Source organism: Drosophila busckii, chromosome 3L, assembly GCF_011750605.1.
Source record: "Drosophila busckii strain San Diego stock center, stock number 13000-0081.31 chromosome 3L, ASM1175060v1, whole genome shotgun sequence".
NCBI classification, from domain to species: Eukaryota; Metazoa; Arthropoda; class Insecta; order Diptera; family Drosophilidae; genus Drosophila; species Drosophila busckii.
Genome location: NC_046606.1, coordinates 8,425,982 through 8,440,431, shown reverse-complemented (window position 1 = coordinate 8,440,431; position 14,450 = coordinate 8,425,982). Strand labels below are relative to the sequence as shown.

Here is a 14,450-nt window from a genome sequence, read left to right as displayed (position 1 = left end):
TCATTAGCTGACCTTTGGTTGCGTTAGCGGAACTAAATAAATAACTCAATTAGTTGTTTTCTAATCTGTGTTTTTCCGCCAACAAAAGATAAACAAAGCGCTTGTAATACAATTTAAATTAACACATATTTATTGGCAAGTTTGTTGCCTAAGTCTTTTGTTTTTCAAATGCATTCATCAATATTACATGAATTGTATAACTGCACTGCTGATTTCCAAATGCAGCAACATTAACCTAAGTATACAGTTAAGTATCCAATAATTTCCAAATTAGATAAACAATTTCAAACTCATTTTTTACGCTCAGCCAAGTGCTAATCAAATTAAATTGTGCCATAAATTTAATAAATAACCAACAATTTCAACAATCGGCGCAATTTTTGCTGGCGTTTCGCTTGGGAGTAAAAGAGAAACAAGAAGCGCATGACAATTGGTTACAGCAGCCATAAACAACCCCACGAGCTACGCGAACTTTCATTTGCGGATTTGGTTCAACATTCCAAATACAAGAGCAAGAGCAAGCGCGCCTTGGCTGCCCATGCGATGACAGCATGCGAAAATGCCCAAAAAGAAGTACAAGCGACACACCCGGCGAATCGAAAGAAATCGAAAGTTCGTATCTGAGCCAACGGCTTTGGTTTCGATTTCATGTAAAGGCATTGGGCATTGGATCCGGTGTGAATCACACACAGCGGCAAGCTCCGATGACGTCTGTCTACCTGCGCAGCATTTTAGTTTTGTTTACAGCGTTGCCGTTACCCTTAGCCAAGTGGAAATTGTGTCAGGGACGTGCCTGGCATGCTAATTCAATTATGATTGCTCTACGTATGACTCACTTTTCAGTTTGAGGCGACAACATAATTTGAATTGAGCAATGCGGGCAGAAGTGTTGAAGGCCAAGCAAAGGAAAACTTTAATTTGCTTAAACAACTTAAGCGCTGCATTGGGAAAGAGTTTCTTTGCTTAACTTAAATACACTTAAGTATCAACATAAGCCAGCGGCTAAGATAAATTAAGCTCGTCGTAAAGTTTCATTTGAAAAATAAAAACGCCGCATATCAACGAACTATCATCCTCAATTGATCACCTTGTCTTGTGATAAATGATCAATTGCTTTAAGCACTCTAATATTTTAATACGCTGGCCAGCAAAAAATGAGAGAAAATGCAACTGTTGGCATTAAAAAACGGATATCTTGTCTTGTGTCTTCTACACTTGCTGCTCAGTTTCATTCAGTTTCAGTTTTTTTGTATTTCTTGTAACTTGCTTTTGTTTTTCTTTCTCTCTTCGGCCAAACCAGTTACATGATGAGGTTTTGCACAATTTGCTGGGCTGTTTTCTTTATACATTTAGCTGCACTTATGAGTGTAACGGTGCCGGGGCTTATGCCCATATTGTTTATTAACAAAAATAATGTGACTTATTGTGACCGGGGCCAACCACTGTCAATCATTATGCAAGTCCGCGCCCAGCTTGCGGTCAACGCGCTCCCGCTCCCCATTGACTTGACTGGCCCGACTTCACTTTCCATTTCTTTTGTCAGTCGCGCCCCAGTGTCTTTCGCCTTTTGTCTTTTCATTATGCTTTTCCGTTGCTCGTTGTCGGCCCTTTTAAATGCAAACGTTGCATATTAATTATTGAAACAATGAAACTGCCTCGGATACAATCTCATGGACGCAGCCAGGATGTGATTTGGGCGGTGGCATCAGTTCATAAATGCTTCATAATATATTGATATACATTAAAGTGTGACAATTAACGTAATTTAGTTAGTTTAAAACTTGATGCACAAGTAATCTTTTTTGTCTAGAGCATGACGAAACTCCAGAGCATCTACTGGAGGAATGTCCTGCGCTCTGCAGAGTAAGATTTAATCAGTTGGGGATTCCTACCTTAGACACAAGACAGATGAGGAACTTGAAACCAGGACAAATTTTGGCATTTTCTGCACAAAATAGGGCTGGATAGAGAACTTTAACTCATCTACCAGTGGGAGGCACAATAGATCCTTGTTAGGTCGCAGCGCACTTACTCCAAACAATAATAATAAATAATAATCTTTTGGTTAATGATTTACAACGAAACGCGAACATTTCAATCGGATGTTTTTTAGCTGAGTTATAGCTTATCAACGTGCTACACAACATTTGGTTGTTGATGCAACGTTTTGTGGCTGATGTATATCATAATCATATGTTCTTGATGAACAGCTTGTGGTTATTGATGTAAAAAAAACCTTTGTTTGTACATCAGCAACCAAAGATTTCATGTTATGTACATTTTGTTGCTGATGTACATTACAGGCAGAGCTTGGAAAATCATTGGGATAATTTCATTAATAACTTAGCATATTAGATTACGTTGCATAATAGTTTGAAAAAGACAATTCGCAGGAAATTTGTCAACTTTGGCAACAAAGTTATGAAAGTTTTCAATCAGGAAATGATCATTGCTTTTAAGTGCATATTACCTCATGCCAGCAAAAGTACATCCGTTTTCTCACAGTGCACACAGACAGCTGCCAAAATTAATAAAGCTACATTTTTGGGGCCGAAGCTGTGCCCTGTATCTTTTTTGTGGCTTGCCCAGTTTGGCATAGAAAATGTCGCTTAATTATTATTTTATGCAGATGAAGGGGTGTGCGTCGAGGCCTGCGTTTAAGCCTGCTAGCTGAGCCTGAGTCATGCGCCATATATCACTTTCACTCGCCAAATCGCCGGAGCAGTACACCAAATCTCAATCGGGGCGCCAAAATGGCAGACACAGTCTCAAAAACCAGACGCTACAAATAGGCGTGTCTGGCCAAGGAGCAGCGACAACTGAAACTGCAACTGTGGCATGCCGCCTTTTGTGGCAGCTGGCGCGCAATTTGCATTTAATGGTGAAAAATGCGCTCAACACAAAGCCACAGAGACAAGGCACTTTACGTTAATAACAGTTTCCACAGCGCTTTATAATTGCATAAGCTTGTATTGCCAAAAACGAGGTGTTAACAATAGTTTTCTAAAGCTCTATGGCCAAGCCTCATTTATCACGCATTGTTTGCGTTTTGATTGAAATCCAATTTCAAATTTCCAAGCCAAGCGCGCAAGACAAATACTGGCCGAGGCGTAAAATATTTATTTAACGCAGTTTGTTAAGTCTTTGGATATTGTCAGATTGTAAGATTTTCACTTTCGTTCGAAAGAGAGAGAGAGAGAGAAAGATCGAGCGACTGCTATTCCATGCGTATGCAAATTAGCTGCTTCAGCTTCAGCGACGACAAGCGGCCGAAATACCGTAAGTGGCCGTAAGCAAAATCTGTGATACAGATATGAGAAAAGATGACCGCTAACAGCACTGCGTCTACCAATGCGCCCCAACAACAGTTAACAGTCTTTTTTTATGTGTTTTATTTATTTGTTTTATTTTCTTGTTATTTTTTCTTTTTTGGCAAATGAAAGAGAAATTGTGCGGCAGGCCGACGAAAATTTTTATATGCTAATTGGCAGCTCTGGAACGATCCTAAATATTTATGCATAGTACATTTAATTTAATTAGCGCTGCTTTCCAGCGATGAGAACCTTGCCAAAAATCTTTGCCCAGTTCCCACAGCGAAAACTAATTAAGCGTATTGGCCAAGTCGTTGCAACTTTTATTTTCTTTGGCTTAGTTGCTTCGCTCACAATTTAGTTATTTATAGAAATTGTTTTGATTTTATTTAGCGCACTAAGTGGCCACCACCATAGCTTTCTATGTATCTTTCTAATATGTATTTTTTTTTTGTGTAGGATTAGTTGCGCAACCCCAGCGCGCATTTTGGCCAACAGCATTAATCAAACGAAACGCTGTGAGCTCAGAATACGCTTAAAGTGAAATGCGCATGGAATTTAACACCCATTAAAGCGATGCCCTTTCTCGATTCAGTTTCGATTTTGTTTTCGTTGGCGAGCGCTCAAAATATGCTTAATTAAAAATTCAAACCGATAATGGCGCACATTTATGTGTGCGATTTTAATTATATTTTAATGCCTCGCATAAATATTACTTAGTGTCTGCATCTTGTTGAGTGCAGGCGGTCATTAAGCCAAGGTAACGAACGCAGCGCGCAGTTCTTAATGGCCCTAAGCCAAAGAGGAGAAAAAAAAGTTTTAGCCATCAACTGTGAAAGAGAAACATCAACAAAGAGGCGCTGCGGAGAAAGCAACGTCAAGTCAACTGCAACAATTCGCTAACTCAACAATAACAATAACAGCAACCAGACAACAACAAGCAGAACAGTTGAAATTTTTTCAGATAAAGATACACGATTGTATCTATAAATGTATCTACACAAACAAGCATATACATATGTTGTTGAATATGTAAATGCGTTTGGGCTTTTAATTTTAATTGTGTTCAAGTCGGCTGCTGTCTAAAAATCAACAGACTGTAATATAAGAGGCAACATATATAATTTACTAACGTGTTTAAGTATTTATTAGTTATCCTATAACAGCAATAACAATGTAGCATCAGGAATAACATCATCGAGACAAACCAAGGATCAAGAGTAGGTTGCTTAGTCCAGACTACGCCAATATGTCTGCGACGTGCGAACTAAGCGGTTACACTTCGATGGAGCAAGCATCTTTGCTACCCAATATTTAGGTTACGCATATCTGTTTAACTTTTAAGCAATTGTATATATTCTATGTTTTTATGTTACATTTAAATGAATTAAATAAATAAAACTGTTATTCAAAACTCATAGTGTGCTGGGAGACAATACAGAATCTTAGGGATTCAAAATGTAGCGAATACACGCACCCAAACATACTGGACGCAGCTTAAGACAGTGTCATGCTGAAACAACACACTGTCATCATTTATCATTTTCTGTTTGTTTACAATTTGCAAAGTGGCTTGATGTAAATGTATCTAAAGCCGGTGAAAAATGTCGCACTTTAACGAATCCTTTTTAAATGACAATGGTACGCACGATTCAAATGCGGTGCTCATGGAGCTGGACAAGGGCCTGCGCAGTGCTAAACAAGGCATACAGTGTGAGGCGATCGTGCGGTTTCCTCGACTATTTGAAAAGTATCCATTTCCCATATTGATTAACTCGTCGTTTATCAAACTGGCCGAGTTCTTCGTGAGTGGCTCCAACCTGTTGCGCTTTTGGGTGCTGCGTGTGTGTCAACAAAGCGAGAATCATCTGGACAAGATACTCAATATTGATAACTTTGTCAGGCGCATTTTTATGGTGATGCACTCGAACGACCCTGTTGCGCGGGCGCTACTCTTGCGCACACTGGGTGCAGTATCACGTGTAATTCCAGAGAAGCCACAGGTACATCATGCCATACGTCGTGCTCTGGACAGTCATGATACGGTTGAAGTGGAGGCAGCTATATATGCAAGCAGCTGCTTTGCGGCGCAATCCAGCTCCTTTGCTATAAGCATGTGTGCTAAAATCTCTGACATGATTGAGTCACTGCAGGTCCCAGTGCCTATGAAACTACTGCTTATTCCTGTGCTCAGGCACATGCATCACGATGCCAACACGGCGGCCATGGTCAGCAAGCTATGTCTGGATCTACTGCCCAAGTATCCAGCGCAGAGTTTTGTGGTGGCTATTATAAATACGCTCACGCAGTTATCTTCGCGCACGCTAGTGGGAGTGCCTGGCCAGCTTAACGTGTTGATAGACTTCATGCAAGATCTGCGTACGCCGGTGCGGATTCAAGTACTGCGCTCCTTTAATGAGCTTGCTGGCAAGGAGAGCGTCAACGCTTGGCCCAAGCCTGCCATTGGTTCACTCATTGACAAGTTTAATCTCTGCACAACTGGCGCCGAGCAGTTTCTATTTCTCTCCATACTACTGAAGCTCAGCGACTGCCCCTTGACTTGCCAGGAGTTGCTACGCGAACATCGTGATGCTATCCTGAGTCTCTGCAACGAGTGCATCAGCAAGTTGGACGACTACACTACCGCCACACAAGCAATGGCTGTGCTGTCTGCGCTGGTGGCATTCGGACTCAAAAACCAGACTACACAGGTGGATGACATACTGATAATGGTCAATCTGCACATGGAGGGTCTTCTATTGTGTACGGCCCGCCGAGCAGAGTGCACACGAGACTTGCGACGTGTGCTGGCCTTTGGCATAAGGATTACCCAATCAGATGCATCATTTGGCGCAGGCTTTATAGAGATGGTTACTAATACGCTGGGAGATGATGTAGACTACCCAGCTGCCAATTCACAGCTCATCTGCGAGGCGTTGGTGGGTCTCTGTGAGCATTTTCAACTACGCAAGTATGCGTTTACCCTTTCAGAGGATCTGGAGGATGACACAGCCATGGAAATCGATGAGCCAATAACACAAAAGGTATGTGGTGACTGTAATTTTTAATAATATTTAAATTAATTCCAATCCCTCAGGTTAATCCCATGATGGCACGTCTACCAATTATACTCCACAAACTGAACAAGCTTGCGGACAACGATGAGCAGCCGGAACAGCATCTTCGCACGATGGAAATATTGAGTGCCTTGGTTTGCCAAACCACCATGGGTTGCTATCTGCCACAACTGGTGGTGCAATGCTTTGAGAAGTGCATAGAACGCGTCAACTGCTGGACGCTCTATCGCATTGCACGCACTGCCAGTCGTTATGGTCATCATTACGTGGCTGCAGATATCTATACGAAGATCGCCCAGGTTGTTATCAGCGATCATATGCATTATTTTCTGGTGGCGCTATCGCAGATCTCGCAGGCAGAGTGCATACTTAACTATGGCTTGGAGTACACTTATATGCGGGAGAACTACGCTGTAAATGCAGATAATGTGGCTCCACAGCCGTTGCTTCCGTTAATGAGACGCCTGGAAATGGCCAGCAATCTGTATCAGCAAGCCTTGGCTAGCATGCGGGCGTGCTCTTCACCACAACATCCATGTAGCTTCCAGCTCGATTATCTAAAGATACGCGGACAGTTTCTGCAGACCTTGCACTTGGCTGTTACTGTAAAGAATGCGCAGGTAATAGTTCCACCGCCAGCTATAGCAGGTAGTCTGGCGCAGAACTCCAGGGACTATCTTCAAAAGTTTGGTCACGTTACGAATCAGTTGAGAAAGCTGGTCAAAGCCTTGAAAATATGTGAGGAAACTTATGCACGCCTCTACAAATCCTCGTTTGATGCAGACCATGTCACCCTGGAGTTTCTGGAAGTCGCAGAGTTTCAGTGCGCGCTCTTTTCACATATTATCGAATCCATTTGTTATGCTACGCCACCAGAACCACCTGTTTTTCTGACCACTGGCAATCATCCAGAGACACGTTTCTTTGCCGCAAGCTGCCAGCGCATGGAACAGATGCAAAGGAACTTGCCAGATGAGCCGCCCAATGCCAAGTCCATCAGCAATCGGCATCTGGATGTAATCATAGCTCTCATTGAAATCATGACAATGACGCCGCTATGTTTGCCACGCCACTTCTTCCAAATATTGCAGTCTACTCAGATTAAGCTATCGGTTAGTCCACAGCCACGCAGTGCCACGGAGCCAGTGATTGTACAATCTGGCAGTAATCTAGTTATCAAAGTGGAGGGCGTGCTGCAACACATCAGCAAACAGCAGAAACATTTCCGTCGCGTAGACTCCGTGCAGTTAAGTTTGACCTCTCAACTGATGACGCCACGCCCAATCAATGAGTTAATTAAGTCGCCCATTAATGACACCGTAACACTTAATCAAATTGTCAAGCCACAACGTGATTTTCTATCTGGCAGCTTTTTGTTGCCCATCTCCAGTGGCGGGCAGTTCCAAGTCACGCTGGAGACATTCGTTATCGATGAGCGTGGCATAACCTGGTGCACAGGACCCAAAAGTTCAATGGTAGTGCGAGTACTGGATGATCCTTCAAAGCCAACAGCTCCAGTAGTGCCCAGCACTTCTCAAGCAGTCGGCCAACCAAGACGTTTTTAATTTGAGCTACGCGCCCCACTTAACAGTCTGGCAGCGCTGTAGTGCAACTGTCTGGCAGCACGGCATCAGCTGTTGAACACTTGCAATCCTCATCGTGAAGTTTTCGTTGTAATAAACAATGTAAAGTATAGGAAATAAGAAACTTTTCAATAAACTTTTGAGCAAGCGATGTTGGTGTGTTTAGTTAGTGGAGAGCATAAGTCGAAGGCTCGCCCTGAATGGAGTACAAATTCATTGGCCGTGGCCCCTTCCAATTTTGTTTACGTGATTTATGTTGCAAGCATAAGTTTTAATTAAAATCAATTACTCGCACACACCAAACAAATAATAAAAGTAATAAATTTAAAAAACGCACTGTGCGTTTCGAGGCGATCATAAAATTGACCAAATTTTGCAGCTAACCTGTGCACCTCTGCACACAATCCATGGACAGCCGAGTAGCTACAGTTTCAGTAGCATGGCACAATTCACGCTGTGAGTACCAAGACCTTAAATTTCAAGTAGGCGACGACACCCAATTGCTGTTGTTGTTGCTGAGACCTTAATAGAGAGCTTTGTTTATCTATTGACGATACGACGTGTCCACTATTTGTCTCGTAATATTATGCAAGTGAAATTGGCAGCGCCGCCTACTAATACTTAGATCCTCAGTGTAAATTAAACAATTTACATCTACCTGTTTTTGGCGCTTCTGCGTGTCTTTGTGTGTGTGGGGTGGGGTGCGCGACATTAGCTACAACAAACATAGTGCGCCGCCCAACAACGATATTATTACACGCGTCGACTGCGACTGCGAACATGTACCTCTTTGTTCCGTTAACGATGTGCAGCTAAGGTTTCTAGTGCCAGATGATTTGACCGAGGTAAGTAGATTAATTCTCTTCCTCGTATTGAATAATAATTTGAGCTTGACTTGTAGGTTCGCACGCTCTGCCAGGAATGGTTTCCCATCGACTATCCACTGTCTTGGTACGAGGACATAACATCCAGCACTCGCTTCTTTGCCCTTGCAGCTGTTTATAATCTGGCCATAATCGGTTTGATTGTTGCCGAAATCAAGCCCTATAGAAATGTTAACAAGGAGGTAATAGCCAATGTCAGTGAAAGTGATAGTGAGTATTACATCAGGCTGTGCGGTTTTCCCATGCAGGACAAAGGCATATTGCCGGACTCGATGGGGCGGAACGCTGAGGTTGGCTACATACTATCCCTGGGAGTCCATCGGGCGCATCGAAGAAATGGCATTGGATCGCTGCTACTAGATGCGCTGATGAACCACCTGACGACGCTTGAAAGACATGCGGTGAAGGCCATATTCCTGCACACGTTGACCACAAATCAGGCTGCCATATTTTTCTACGAGAAACGCAGGTAACACACACCTACGGAAGTTTGCGTGTCGCGAGCTATTTAACAAAGTTTCCTATTACAGATTCACACTTCATTCATTTCTACCTTACTACTACAATATACGAGGCAAGGGCAAGGACGGTTTCACCTACGTGACCTACATAAATGGCGGTCATCCACCTTGGACGTTATTATATCCTTTACAAAAATGCATTTACTTTTTTGCCATTTGTTTTTGTTGTTTTCTAGTCTCTCTCCACATTTGGTTGCCTTAACTCTTTCCACACAGATCACATCAAGCACCACGCTTCCAAGCTGCGTCACACGGGCGGTCTCTGCGTTTGGATGGCTTCTTGCGTGCAGCACATGGTCCGTTGGTTCTACCATAAGCTGTTGACACGCTTCAATGTTATTGAATGAGCCGGCGTACAATCCACCACTACCACCAGCATCCTTCCGAGTCGAGAGAGAATTATTTATCCTGTTATAATAATCATATGGCTTAGGCGAGCCAAAATCTTTCGTTTCGTACACAAAATCACGATCAAACACTGTTGGAAATGTAACATAGTTTTTTACATGTATTATTACGTTTTAAAATACGTTCATTGCTGTAAATAGTCGAAACAATTATCAACTTTTTTTTTAAATGCTGCATAGGTATCTAAAGCGCAAGGGATTTTATACGTTCTTTTTTAAAACATTATCGTTACTCTGTATGTATTTAATGTTCTACTACTTGTAGGTTATCATTTACGCACAAGACAGTCAATTTAGTTAGTTTAGGGACAACATGTAACAAAGATAATCACGCTTTACCGCTTTATTTATGTAAACCGCACATAGCTTGAGAACTGAAAAAAATTCAAAACGAACATATTATTTAACGAAAAACATGCACAGACATTTATCCCTACAAAGAACATTTGAATTAATATGTTTGCTGTTTCTATAGTATTTTGTAAAAGTATTTTAAAGCAAAATGTTTCACAGCCTATTCATATTATTTTAGACACAATTTAGCAAATTGTAACATGTATTTTTAAAATAAAGACTTTTAAAGTTAATATTCATTTTGAAATGGTTGTTGGGTGATTTGTATGGGCGGGCATCAATTTAAAGCAACAATATATCGGAAAATCATACCTGTTTGCTAACTAATGATAAAGTTACTTAGGAGTGTAGCAACAATGCTGTAGATAAATATAAAATAAATATTTATGAAAAATATATACATTTTTATATTATTTTTGACATTCATCAAAAATATCTCTAAAATACCTGTATCGATATATCGATAAGTTACCTAACATATTTTCTTAGCTTAACAGCGCGATAACATTTTTGCTCAGCTTAACAGGAACATTACCTAAACGTCAATTTATTACTATAAATTCGTCGATACAGCATTGAAAAATGTTCTCCAAAGCCGCACTCCTTACAGGTAAATGTAAAAAAGCGTAAAATAATGGAAATCTGCGTGAATAAACGGTTTGTGCATAGTGTGGGCGTGAAAGATTAGTTGGGAAACGTGTGTGCAAATTATTACGGCACCAGAATCGTACATCGTGGTTTATGTAATCACGAAGCATTCACAGCTGAGAGGCAGAAGTTTTTTTGCAGTGCTTTTTGCAAAGACTTATAATAATGAAACTAATGGCGTATATTTAACTTTTAGCCCAGCGTCCTTTGACATTGGTGGCTGCTCGTTCGGCTGCCGCCGCTGCCGCATCCCCTGCCAGCGGTGGTATTGAGCGCCGCCAGCGTCCCGAACATCCCGGCAAGGTTCGCATGGGCTTCATTCCAGATGAATGGTTCCAGTTCTTCTACAACAAGACTGGTGTCACTGGTCCATACACTTTCGGCGTGGGTCTGATCACCTACCTGTGCTCCAAGGAAATTTACGTGATGGAGCACGAATACTACAGCGGTCTGTCGCTTGGCATCATGGCTGTTATCGCAGTCAAGAAACTGGGTCCAGTTATTGCCAAGTGGGCTGACGGTGAGATCGATGTGAGTATAGAAAAGCCATTTAAACTATGCGTATGTTTATAAACAAATGCTCTTTGTTATAGAAAATCGAAGGCGAGTGGAAGGAGGGCCGCGTGGCTGAGCTCAAGGTGCTGTCCGATGCCATTGAGGCCGAGAAGAAGGAGCAATGGCGTGCCGATGGCGCTCTGATGCTGATGGATGCCAAGAAGGAGAACATTGCGCTGCAATTGGAGGCTGCCTTCCGTGAGCGTGCCATGAACGCTTACACTGAGGTAAAGCGTCGCCTGGACTACCAGGTGGAGTGCCGCCACGTTGAGCGTCGCCTTAGCCAGAAGCATATGGTCAACTGGATTGTTGCCAATGTGCTGTCCAGCATCTCGCCTCAGCAGGAGAAGGAGACTCTGAACAAGTGCATTGGTGATCTGAGCGCTTTGGCTCTGCGCATGAAGTCCGCTTAATCCACTCGAGTTTTAGTTATTAAATTGTAAATTAAACTAAATGCGCGATGCAACACACAAACGGAGAAGTACGATGAAATGTTTAAACCAATGTAACAACATTTTAGTGTTCAAATGAAGTCCGAATGATGGAAACATATTAATGACCCACAATTGAAGTTTTTTATCTATATATATATTATATATTTCAGCTTAAATAACTTAACTAAAACGGCACACTTTTATCAGTCTTGCACTGCGCTGTCTTCCTCGGACTGCCTGGCCTCATGCAGCTGCTCAAACTCAAACCTTACGTCCAAATGCTGATCCGCCTCTACGCTCTGCACGCAATGATTCGACGAGGTAACTGCGCACAGCGGCTTCTCTCCATCGTAATAGCCAGTGCCCTCACGCAAATAGGTTACCTGCTTGGACTGCAGCCAGCGTTCCAGCTTGACAAAGCAGGCACACTGCCAGGGATTACCTTCGATGGCCACGCGCTTTAACTGCGGCAACGTATCATTCACGTAGGGCAAGAATGTCAGCTTGTTGTTGTCTATGAGCAGCTCCTGCACGCTGCTCAGACTTGACAGCACATCTCTGTCAATCTCTGTGATCTCATTGTGCCCCAGATGCAGTTTCTGCAGCTGACGCATGGGCAAAAACATACGCACATCCAAGTTGCGTAGATCATTATTGCCCAGCGACAAATACTCCACAAAAGGCAGTGAGGAGAAGGCCAGCGCATGCAGACGCTTCAGATTGTTGGCATTGAGATTGAGTTTACGCAGTCGTGGCAGCGTTTTGCTGCCAAAAGCGTCGTCATCCAGCGATTCTATGTTGTTGTAGGATAAATCTAGCGTATCCAGATCCACCAATGCTGCAAAGGTGTGCGGCTTTATCTCCAGTATGTCATTTGATTGTAAATACAATTTGCGCAGCGAGCTGAGTCCAGCAAAGTGTGGACTACTCAGGCTGGCAATGCTGTTTTGGGAAAGATCCAGCAGCTGCAGCTTGGCCAGCAGGCGAAACTGATTGTCGAAAAGCAAACGCAAACTGTTGCCGGACAGATCCAATTGCTGCAAGCTAAACGATTGCACTGCGGCAGAGCCAAACACTTGAGGACGCAGTGCACCCAACACATTGTGGGATATATTCAAACGCCGCAGCTGCACCAGCGGCTGAAAGGTGTCCTTGCCTATATTGCTGAGCGAATTGTAGCTCAGCTGCAAATGCTGCAGCGTATTGAGACCACGGAAAGACAAGGCATCAAGCTGTGGAGGGAGTGAGAGCAGTTAGCAAACTTGTTTGCGCATATTAAATACAGTTGGCCGTAGTCTATGCCAATTAGCTAATACTGCTTTGAAACCGTCGGGGTTCTGCCAAGGCCTGACAATTGCAAATTAATTTAAATTAGTGCTGCGGTAGAGCATCTCCGGGAAATCCGATTCCCTGAGCTTAATATGACATTTCAATACAAATTCAAATGCCATTTATTACCCGACAATGCTAATTAACGTTACGTCTGATAACCCGCAAAGATTATAAAATAATTAAAGACTTGCATCTGAAATGAGCAGTTGCATTAATTACTCACCTGCTCCAGCTGATTGTCGTTGAGCAGCAGTTGCTCCAAATGCGCACAGGCGCTCAGGCTTACATTCAACAATGCGTTGTGACTGAGATCCAGTTGCTGCAGCTGCGCCATGGGCGGCATGGCAAACTCTTGCAGCGCATTCTGCGTCAAATTTACATAAATCAATTTACGCAAATTGCTAAAGACATCCTTTGTGAGCGTGGACAGGCCATTGTTGCTGGCATCGAGCATCTGCAGCGCCGACTCGCTGGCGAAATGCGTGCCCAAGAGCTGAGTCAGACCGCAGCCGCTAATATTCAAATGCTTGAGCTGCGGCAAAATGGAGAAGCCACGACGCTGCAGCAACAGTTGTGGCACTTGCGACAAATCCAAGTCGCTTAGGCTGGACAAGCTTTCAGCACTCGAGGCTGCAGATGGGCGGGCAGAGCTTAGTTTGGGTGTTGGCTTCATGGCTGAGCTGGGCTTACCTGTGCCTATGCTAAACTCAGTGTGCTGATTCTTGATGCTGAGCCTATGCCAGTTGTCGGTGGGAAATGCCTTGACCTTGATCAGCTCCTGCAGACTGCTCAGCTCGCGGCACTCGTAGCTACGCCAGCCCTGCGCCTCGCAAATCTGCGCCGCGCTGGCGGGGATGCACCCAAAAACTAGACCTAAGAGTAAGCACAGCAGGCAGAACGACATTCCTGCTTGGCGTTTAGCTGACGACTAAGTGGATAAGAACGCGCAGCTCAAGCCAGTTTGGTGAGCAGCCGAGACAGGTTTGCCTCTCAACGTCACTGGACTCAAGAGCGCGCACACACACACTTGAGAGTTGAGAGCTGAGCGCTGATGTGAGTGACAGGCGTAAACAAAGTAACCAAAGTCAGTTTTTTGTTGTTGTTTTCTTCTATAGTTAAAGAGCTTTAATAAGCCTAGCATTGTTTACATTACGATTATTAAGTTAAAGTGCGTTTACGAGTACGTATACGTAATATATATATTGAAGTGCATACATATGCAAAAGAAATTACAACTAAAAATTAAATAACACAATTAACTATAAAGTCTAAATTACATGGATTATATTAATGTACACAGCGTAAGACATTAAATTTCAATTTGGATTTCCGTTGTAATCAAAT

At 43.0% G+C, this 14,450-nt stretch overlaps 4 protein-coding genes across 5 annotated transcripts; 3 read left to right on the top strand and 1 right to left on the bottom strand.

The window, feature by feature from the left end:
• The first annotated feature begins 4,864 nt into the window (after positions 1–4,864).
• On the top strand, positions 4,865–7,968 carry LOC108599395 (integrator complex subunit 7). Its single transcript, XM_017986204.2, has 2 exons — positions 4,865–6,355; positions 6,409–7,968. The coding sequence occupies exons 1-2, from the start codon at positions 4,916–4,918 to the stop codon at positions 7,951–7,953; spliced, it is 2,985 nt and encodes a 994-aa protein (XP_017841693.1). The 5' UTR covers positions 4,865–4,915; the 3' UTR covers positions 7,954–7,968.
• A 373-nt stretch (positions 7,969–8,341) lies between these two features.
• LOC108599396 (N-alpha-acetyltransferase 60) lies at positions 8,342–10,313 on the top strand. Of its 2 annotated transcripts, XM_017986206.2 has the most exons (6): positions 8,342–8,427; positions 8,687–8,816; positions 8,873–9,037; positions 9,104–9,324; positions 9,386–9,496; positions 9,591–10,313. In XM_017986206.2, exons 1-6 carry the CDS (start codon positions 8,411–8,413, stop codon positions 9,721–9,723), a joined length of 777 nt encoding a protein of 258 aa, XP_017841695.1. In that variant the 5' UTR covers positions 8,342–8,410; the 3' UTR covers positions 9,724–10,313. The 2 variants fall into 2 exon arrangements, with proteins under 2 accessions (XP_017841695.1, XP_017841694.1); XM_017986205.2 differs by having other exon boundaries at positions 8,873–9,324.
• A 328-nt stretch (positions 10,314–10,641) lies between these two features.
• LOC108601033 (ATP synthase subunit b, mitochondrial) lies at positions 10,642–11,906 on the top strand. Its single transcript, XM_017988912.1, has 3 exons — positions 10,642–10,747; positions 10,982–11,316; positions 11,379–11,906. Exons 1-3 carry the CDS (start codon positions 10,720–10,722, stop codon positions 11,751–11,753), a joined length of 738 nt encoding a protein of 245 aa, XP_017844401.1. The 5' UTR covers positions 10,642–10,719; the 3' UTR covers positions 11,754–11,906.
• A 35-nt stretch (positions 11,907–11,941) lies between these two features.
• On the bottom strand, positions 11,942–14,022 carry LOC108601032 (carboxypeptidase N subunit 2). The gene is made up of 3 exons (XM_017988910.1): positions 13,797–14,022; positions 13,330–13,736; positions 11,942–13,006 (listed from the first exon to the last, which is right to left on the bottom strand). The coding sequence occupies exons 1-3, from the start codon at positions 14,008–14,010 to the stop codon at positions 11,978–11,980; spliced, it is 1,650 nt and encodes a 549-aa protein (XP_017844399.1). The 5' UTR covers positions 14,011–14,022; the 3' UTR covers positions 11,942–11,977.
• Positions 14,023–14,450: the final 428 nt, after the last annotated feature.

Bases quoted from the DNA above. Each gene is read 5' to 3' on its own strand.
- LOC108599395 (XM_017986204.2), top strand. From the start codon at position 4,916: ATGTCGCACTTTAACGAATCCTTTTTAAATGACAATGGTACGCACGAT. The intron at 6,356-6,408 runs GTATGTGGTGAC...CCAATCCCTCAG, and splicing joins ATGAGCCAATAACACAAAAG to GTTAATCCCATGATGGCACG.
- LOC108599396 (XM_017986205.2), top strand. The intron at 8,817-8,872 runs GTAAGTAGATTA...CTTGACTTGTAG, and splicing joins TGCCAGATGATTTGACCGAG to GTTCGCACGCTCTGCCAGGA. The intron at 9,325-9,385 runs GTAACACACACC...TTCCTATTACAG, and splicing joins TTTTTCTACGAGAAACGCAG to ATTCACACTTCATTCATTTC.
- LOC108601033 (XM_017988912.1), top strand. From the start codon at position 10,720: ATGTTCTCCAAAGCCGCACTCCTTACAG. The intron at 10,748-10,981 runs GTAAATGTAAAA...TTTAACTTTTAG, and splicing joins CAAAGCCGCACTCCTTACAG to CCCAGCGTCCTTTGACATTG. The intron at 11,317-11,378 runs GTGAGTATAGAA...TCTTTGTTATAG, and splicing joins GGGCTGACGGTGAGATCGAT to AAAATCGAAGGCGAGTGGAA.
- LOC108601032 (XM_017988910.1), bottom strand. From the start codon at position 14,010: ATGTCGTTCTGCCTGCTGTGCTTACTCTTAGGTCTAGTTTTTGGGTGC. The intron at 13,737-13,796 runs GTAAGCCCAGCT...GCCCATCTGCAG, and splicing joins TGAGTTTAGCATAGGCACAG to CCTCGAGTGCTGAAAGCTTG. The intron at 13,007-13,329 runs GTGAGTAATTAA...CTCCCTCCACAG, and splicing joins ACGACAATCAGCTGGAGCAG to CTTGATGCCTTGTCTTTCCG.